The sequence below is a fragment of the Malania oleifera genome, chromosome 1 (assembly GCF_029873635.1).
Source record: "Malania oleifera isolate guangnan ecotype guangnan chromosome 1, ASM2987363v1, whole genome shotgun sequence".
Lineage (NCBI taxonomy): Eukaryota > Viridiplantae > Streptophyta > Magnoliopsida > Santalales > Ximeniaceae > Malania > Malania oleifera.
In genome coordinates this window covers 3,462,919-3,471,567 of record NC_080417.1, presented here as the reverse complement: position 1 = coordinate 3,471,567, position 8,649 = coordinate 3,462,919, and the positions used below count along the sequence as shown (strand labels likewise).

Sequence of the window (8,649 nt, the reverse complement as noted above, 5' to 3'; positions counted from 1 at the left end):
AGTAGGATGCTAACAAATTGTAATGTCCCTCAATTTCTTAACATAAAATATCATCTAATAAATAAAATGGTCAACCCGAACCCGTGGGTAGCGGGGACACCTGTCAAACACAGTGGAAAACCTAGCAGCAGTAAACATAAAATCTCAAACATCCAATCATAAAACATAATACCAGAGCATTCTATACATCCTCACATACATCAAAATATCTCTAGGGTCAAACACAAAATAACTCTAACGCTATTACAAAATCTTACCCTTCTCAAAGGGTAATCTCACTAGCTCAACGGCGGCCCTGACCCGCCAGTCTCTCAGGAGCTCCTGAAAAATTAATTAAGTTTGGGGGTGAGACACTTCTCAGTAAGGGAAAATAAACTAAATACAGCTGTGTGGTAACATGAATATTTAATGCATTTATACGTATATAGTACCTTTCATAATTCCATAAACATCATCATATCGTGCTAGGTAAACATATATTTTCACATCTGTTAATAATTCATATCATACATAAAATCATTTGTTATAGCTGTAGTACTGAAAACAAACACAGGATGAATAGCTAGCTGGTGTCATGTATTACCCCCCATGACGGGTTGTGCAGCCCGAAGGCGGGACCCGACAATGGCTGGCCGACCACTGCCGAATCAAATATGTCTGTAAGTACGATGAGCCCGCCACACCCTGGTCCGGACTGCCAGGTGGACGTCCACACTCTACTAAAAGCCACATCGACTATCCATCTCCCATCCCCTCGTGGGACGGTAGCACTAATAAGGCCTCGTGCCAAAATGAACCCATAGCTACGGTACCGAGCTCCTGGTCTGAACTAAACTAACATCCTGGTTGTGAAAACATATAATACATGATCATACGTAACATCATTACGGCCTCGTGCCGAAAACATAGATACGGCCTCGCGCCGAAATCATACATATGGCCTCGTGCCAATAACATAAATACATGGCCACGCACCAATAACATAAATACGGCCTCGTGCCGATGACATAAATATATGGCCTCGCGCCAAAATTGTTTCAGGTATATATATACTAAAAATACATCATTTATTACATAATCGTCAAAACCATCACAACATAACTCATATTTTCATAATACCTGAAATCATGCTTGGTTCGTAAAATCTTTCACATTATAATACATTTCACATAAAATAATATTCATGCCACACATATGCTGTTAAAAGACATATTTCATAATCTAAAATCGTGAATTCCTTACATCTTATATATACATATACATTTTAATCATCATAGCAGTATTTTCCCAATCATACATTTCATTCGTAATACACAATATAACATATGCTTTTCTAAAAATAAATTTACTCATAATCAATAATAATTTGTACGGAAAATTACTGCTTTAGTTTATTCCCTTACCTGGCTATTGAGAAATTCCTTAGGACCCAAAATTTCACGCCTTTGGCGCCCGAAATTTAATTCCTGCAATTTACATTTTTTCCTGATTAATTAATCTATTTCTCCAAAATAATACTCATCTAGCCTTCCTTAGGCTCCATATACCTCAAATTAATATTTAAACTATTATTTAACATCCCCACTTAATTTTCCAAATTTTGCCTGTGGGTCCCAAAATTACACCCGCGGCGCTCACCCGGGCCCTAAATTCCAAAAATCCTACTTCAGTCCCAAATGCTTAATATTCTAGCATTTCTAAATTAATGCTAATTAATTAAAAATAACCCCCTTAATAATCGCCGCACCCCAAATTTGGGGTTTTGGCCCGACACCCCCACGAAAATTTCGTCCCACTAGACTTGTAGAGAATCATCCCTAGATTCTCGTGGTGGTGTCCGTTCGTCATTTGGACTTATATTTTGTAAGAAATTAAAGAAAAAAGGGAAAAATGGCTTACCCCAAGGAATATGCTTATGCCGCTCCTATCACCGATCTGCTTCGGTAGAAATGACGGCAGCAGCGAATGGAGTCCAGTGGTATCTTCGGATTTTCGATCGGGCGAAAATCCATCACGAAATCGAGGAGAGAGGGAGAGAGAACGTGAGGAGAGAGAGAGAGTGTTCAGAGAGTTACAGAGAAAGAAAAGAAAGAAAAGAAAGAAGAAGAAGATGAAGAAAAATAATAATAATAATATATATATATATACTTAACTTGAATCTCCTGAAGCTTCAACAAGCTTCAGGAGGGTAAATAATAATAATAATAATAATAATAATAATAATAATAATATATTTTATTAATAAAAATAAAAATAAATTTTAATTAATTAATTTTTTTTCTTTTAAATCCGATTAATTAATTAGTTAATTAATTAAATATTTAATTATTTAATTATTTATTTAATTAATTAATTATTTTTTTATTATTTTTCTATTTTTATTATTTTTTAATTTTTTGGAAATCAATCCACTAATTATTTTTTATATCTCTGTTTTAGGGGTTTTTACACAAATCCATTCCCAAAATAATATCAAATCCTTGCATCTCAAAAATAATTAGACTAGCAGGCAACCCCTCCCCTGAATCTCCACTAGGTGGTCTCTAACCACCTTACTACACACAATAACTGACCCCGTCGACGTGACCACACCTAACTTGACCCTTAACAACCGACACTCGATTCCACACACTCTAGAAAATCCCAAAGATATAAATGAGTGGGTTGCACCTGAGTCAAATAACACAACAGTATTATATGACATAACTAAAATCATACCTGTCACCACATTGGTGGTGTTCTTTGCATCACCCAGTGTCAATGAGTACACCCACACCTGCGCAGTGCCCCTTGGTGACCACCTTTGGTTGTCTGACTACCTCCCCCATACTACTGCTGTGGAGGAGCAAAATTCAACATCGCGCGACAATCCTACATCTGATGTCCTACACTATCGCACCGGTAGTAGCCCGTAAAATCATCCTTGAACTCGCTTGCATGCTTCTTATGGCATTTGGGACAACTAAAGCGCCGAAAATTTTCCTGAGGGGCTTGAGGTCCCATCAACTGTCGCTGGCCCAACGAACTACCAGGCCTCTTCCATGAGCTTTGGTTGGTGCTAGACTGAAAAGTCTGAGACAACAACTTCTTCTTCTTATTTGCCTCTCTTTGCCCCTCCTAAATACTAACCTCCACCACCATAGTTCTATTCACCAGTTTAGTAAAGCTCTGAGCCAATAACGCCGCCACTTGCGTGCGTATTGCCTGCCTTAGCTCTCTTTCAAACATTCGAGCCTTCTTTGGCTTGTTCGGGACCATATGTGCGAATATAAATAATTTTACAAATCAAACCGCATACTGCTATATAGTCATGGGCCATTGGGTCAGATGTAAGAGCTCCTCAACCTTTGCCTCCCAGGTGGCAATGGGGAAGTATCTGTTGAAGAAGTTCTCCCTGAAACAGCTCCAGGTAATAGAGACATACCTTGGACACTATTCTTTCACCAGCCTAGCCAATCTCCACCATCTCTTTGCCTCCCCCACCTGTTTGAAGGTGGCAAACAGAACCTTCGGCTCTTCGGTTCATTCAGCACACCCAGTAGCTCCTCCATCTCTTGAACCCAATCCTCTGCTACGATTGGGTTCGCCCCTCCTAAAAATGCCGGTGGATTCGTCCGGGTGAACTGCTGGAATGTGCAGCCCCTGTCAGCCACTATCTGATCTTGCTCTTTGGAGTCCCTCTGGGCTTCCTTCCTAGCCTGCCGCGCTATACTGCGCAGCACCGCCGAAGCGTCGACATCGTCCTCATTGGATGTGTCCACATGGTTATCTCCCCTGACATCCATGTTTTTTCCCTAGGGTTCATCCTGTAAGCGGAATAGAAACCAGCTCAACATTTCCTTCTAATCATGTGGGACACAATTATTAGATGTAAAAAATACAATGACATGTTTATTCTCAATTTAAAAGAACAAGTCGAGCAATCCTGACACAAAACAGTCAACGGTTTGCCATCCGCAAACCATCCCTCTCTTTGATACATGTACACACTTAGTAGTATAAAGATATAGACCTCTAATCCCTACTCCAGGACAATTGCATACTCACTTAACCTAATGTCTCAACTTAGATTCCGAGTCTCAGCCTCTCAACCCTGAAAAGAAACCATCAATGAATTTACCATGGTTTTCCTAAAACCGTCATTTCAGGAAAAACATAGAAGACCATCGAAAGAAATCCGCCTCTAAGCCTCCATACTAAAACCCACCTAACTTAATAACTCTTATCCTCATCTCATTTCAATCTATACTCTGGTAATCCTTAACCGTCAAAGTCTGCAGAACCTAGCAAACCTAAGCTCTGATACCACTTGAAATGCCCCGAACCTCTCGCAGGTCCGAGGTGCTACTTTAATGACGTTTGTGTACGTGATACCATCTCATAATATAAAACATACAATGGAATAAAAAAAACACATCAAAATTTGATGGCTCTTGCATCAAAATTTGAGTCCTTATAGTCTCAAAATTCTCATTCAGACCCATAAAATACCTCATTGCATAAGTCTTGTCATGATAAGCATTTAAGGTTTTGGTTGCTCCACAGGTACACTCTGGTAATGGCTCCAAATTAAGCAATTGATCCCACGACTTCTTGAATCTTGTGAAGTACTCTGTGACTGTCATCTGGTTCTGAGATATATTAGAAATCTCCTTCTGAAGACTGTAGATTTTAGGACCACTACCTTGTGAAAAGAGTTTTTGCAATTCAAGCTACATCTCAGTTCGACAATACATCATGCTGCTAGATACATCAACGTGCATGGAGTTGATCATCCATGAAATCACCATTGTGTTGCACCTTTAGCAATCTTCATAGAAAGGAGATTCTGTACATGGCTCAACAATTTTGCTATTAATGAAACCTATCTTCTTCTTGGCGGTGAGAGTTAAGATCATAACCCTGGACCAAGAATGATAATTCTTCATTCCAAGCAATGGTTGCGTAATCAAGATGTTGCCTGAATTTTCATTCGAATTGAGAAAATATGGATTTGTTTGATTGCTCAATTCAGGAGATGCCATGGATGGTTTTCAAGAATTCAATTGAAGAAGATGATAAAAAAAAAAAAAAAACGAATCAGCTAGGAAATCAATTAAGCTGTGCTAGCCGAGTCTCTGATACCATGTAAAAATTGAATGCTCTATTTTTCATTGAAGCTGAAGAAGCAATTACAATGAATCAATTGAATAATAATTTTCACACGCCCAGCTGATATATATATATATATATATATATATATATATATATATATATATAGGAGCTGGCTAACAGATAATAAAAAATAAAAAAAAAACTAATTTTCTGTTGAAGGAAATATTGTTACAACCATTTGCTAAAGCTACCAATGACTACAAAATAATTAAATCACAAGTAACACATGCTCTGTTCTTGGATCAATATCTTACCTTTTACTATGCTGATATCATTCCCAGCATTACCAACATTGGTGGTAATCTCGTGGTAATCTCATTAAGTTTTACAGATTCTTCAAGTACTTTCTAAGCCTCAATTTTTTTTTGTTCTATTTTTTATCTTTTCTCCAGTTGTGTTCTTTTTGTCTTATCCTTTCTCTATCTCAGCGAAAAAAATGTTTATCAAGCTTTCAAGTAACTTATCCAATGAACTCAAGCCTTGCACCCACTAAATTCCACATAATTTTAAATCCCTATTGGACATCACATTTTCTAATGCAACATTTAAGTCTAAACCCATTAATTGCTGAAATTTTGAGATTACAATATTTTGTTAGGAAAACCAGAAAAGAAATGTTCCACAAACAAAATCATAGAGAGAGAGAGAGAGAGAGAGAGAGAGAGAGAGAATGTGAAAGAACAACACTTGAACCTCCTCTAATTCATCCTTTTCACTTATTATCTGAGGCAACTTGAGTGTTATTAGGCATGATTTACTCGGCAGCAGTTAATGTGTTCCCAATATCGATAACAAAACGATATTTAACATCAGCTTTTACAAGACGTTCCATAGCAGTGTTCACATAGTCCATTGGAATAACCTCAATATCGGGTGTTATATTGTATTTTGCTGCAAAATCAATCATCTCTTGTGTCTCCTTCATGCCACCAATACAACTTCCAGCCACCACTTTCCTACCTGTCAATTCACAATCAATGTTAAAGAATGACTATGATTTTCAGCATAACAAAGCTACCACTTAAGAAGAATGGGAAGGAAGGAAAACACATAAACGAGTATCATGTGAGTAACCAAAGTCAAATCATAGCTGTACTAAGAAATTTTCCTTTTCCGTTTGTATAATGCCCTTTCTAATTCTCAAAGACAGAATGAGTTTCATAGAAACCTAAAACAGCTAAAACCCAAAATACAGTATCTTAAGAAAACAAAGTAAGAATATCTAAGATTTTAGAGGGATTACATTACAATTTTACCTCTTCCACCCCCAGACCCCATTCCACACCCCAACAAAAAAATAAGTGGAACTAATTTTTAGGGTCACACATATCATAAGTTCCTTACCCATAAGGAGAGGAAAGATGGGTAGCTCAAGCGGTTTGTCTGGAGCACCAACCATGACTAGAGTTCCATGAGACTTCAATAGGCCTAGCAATGGCAAAAGAGGATGAGCTGCAGAGACCGTATCAATGATACCATCCATTGTGCTCATGGCAGCCTACCACACCATAAATAAGTCAAATAACTTAGGAACAATACACCAAATAATTTACAGCCTCAATTACAGCAACATGTTTAAGGCCTTACATTCATTTGATCTTGATCATGACTAACCAGAAACGAGTCGGCGCCTAGATGCTCCATGGCTTCCTTCTTTTTTTTGGGTGAGCCACTAATTACAGTCACTTTAACCCCAAAAGCTTTTGCGAACTTCACGGCCACATGTCCCAAACCGCCTAAACCGACGACACCAATATGCATCCCAGGCTTGTCAAGGCCGTAGTATTTCAAGGGACTGTACACTGTGATCCCCGCACATAAGAGAGGAGCACCACCATCAAGAGGAAGGTTTTCTGGAATCTGAATCACAAAGTGCTCGTCAACTACCATCATGTCTGAATAGCCACCATATGTGGTGGTTCCATCACGATCAATGGCACCATAGGTTAATATCATTTTGGGACAATAATTCTCAAGATCATTATTGCAATTGTCACACGAGTGGCAAGCTCCAACCATGCACCCCACCCCTACTTTATCTCCAACCTGGACATTTCGCACCTTGTTCCCTATTTCTGTAACTATGCCTACAATCTCATGCCTGCAATTTTTGACAATTTGGGTTATGAAAAGTTTGTGCTTGCAAGTAGACAAACATCAATAACTGTGTGAATATGTGGTTCATCTAATATATGTGCCTCCGCCAACATATATTTTGGTCCTTCAGCTTTCGCAATATGTGATATTATTCAGTGTCATACCTTTGTGATGCTGAGGCATAAAACTGATTAATCACTGACAGTGGAGACTTTTGTTTGGCATAGATTCCACCAATAAAGCTAAAAATAAAACTGGAAAGACAATAGAGATGAGACTTATACCCAGGAACAACAGGATATGTAGAAATGCCCCATTCATTTCTCAGGCTGTGAAGATCAGAGTGACAAATCCCACAATACAGTACTTTGAATGTAACATCCTTCTCGCCAGTTGCCCTATGGAAATCACCAATATTAAAAATAATAATCCAACAACATTCAATCACCATGGCAAACAATCAAATATAATCAGATCTCATAGTTAAGTTTATAAAGGAATTAATTATTGTAGTTGCCTAACACCTCAAATACCCAAACTGCTAACTACAGAGCCTAGTTAAGTTCAGTGACAATAGCAGTAGGGACTTGTGTAATTCTCAAATGAAGATGTGTTACATGAATTGCGAAATATAAAAAGAAATGCACATTTCTAAAGGTTCTAAAATTTTCATAAACCTCACGAAAAGATAAAAATATTTTCAAAGATTTCAAAAATTATATCAACATCCTTAAGCCAAAGAGATGCGAGGTTTCAGCAACACAGATTCTTGCATCAATCACCGAGAAAACAATGTAGGCGAGAAAGATTAAAAATGACAGGGTGCTAATGGAGCGTGGATCGCAGGATTCAGAATGTCTAACCATCCACACTCGACTCAGATTCAAAAAAACTAGAAAAAATAAAAAGCAATGAACGGAAACGAGCACAGATTGGCGGATGGAGGAAGAAATCGATGAGAGAGTAAGTACCTCCTAGAGAAGTTGAAGGGAGAGAGAACGCCAGACGTGTCTCTGGCAGCCCATCCGAAGGCCTTCCGCGGGTGCTCGTGCTCCGGACAAGATGATTTCGCCATTAATCCCTCTTGCTACAGATGATCTTTCTACGGAGAGAATGAGTGAGTGCGATGGAGATCGAGTGAGGGTGGGAGAATATTTATAGAGTGGAGGAGTGACGATGACAAGAGTGACGTACTCGCTGATCTCAATGCCTTTGAAAAGCGACGTAATCGCTGATCTCAATGCCTTTGAAGGTTGCGTCAGCGGTTCGGTCCTAATTTTTGGACAAATTTAAATTTATTTTTCTGGTGAGAAGTTCTTGTATCGGAAGGGACACTGTATGCGTTGGTTGAACCGACCGGAGGTCCATAAAGTTGCCGACGAAATTATTGGGCGACAG

At 38.6% G+C, this 8,649-nt stretch overlaps 1 protein-coding gene across 1 annotated transcript; it reads right to left on the bottom strand.

Moving 5' to 3' along the window:
• Window positions 1–5,698: 5,698 nt before the first annotated feature.
• Window positions 5,699–8,640, bottom strand: LOC131165312 (probable mannitol dehydrogenase). Its single transcript, XM_058122974.1, has 5 exons — window positions 8,223–8,640; window positions 7,536–7,649; window positions 6,742–7,255; window positions 6,499–6,652; window positions 5,699–6,114 (listed from the first exon to the last, which is right to left on the bottom strand). The coding sequence occupies exons 1-5, from the start codon at window positions 8,324–8,326 to the stop codon at window positions 5,909–5,911; spliced, it is 1,092 nt and encodes a 363-aa protein (XP_057978957.1). The 5' UTR covers window positions 8,327–8,640; the 3' UTR covers window positions 5,699–5,908.
• Window positions 8,641–8,649: the final 9 nt, after the last annotated feature.

What these genes read in the sequence shown, in the direction of transcription:
- LOC131165312 (XM_058122974.1), bottom strand. Translation starts at nt 8,326, where the DNA reads ATGGCGAAATCATCTTGTCCGGAGCACGAGCACCCGCGGAAGGCCTTC. An exon ending in CCCTTCAACTTCTCTAGGAG is followed by an intron (nt 7,650 to 8,222) that starts GTACTTACTCTC and finishes TGATTTCCATAG; the next exon opens with GGCAACTGGCGAGAAGGATG. An exon ending in ATGATCAAGATCAAATGAAT is followed by an intron (nt 6,653 to 6,741) that starts GTAAGGCCTTAA and finishes ATGGTGTGGTAG; the next exon opens with GCTGCCATGAGCACAATGGA.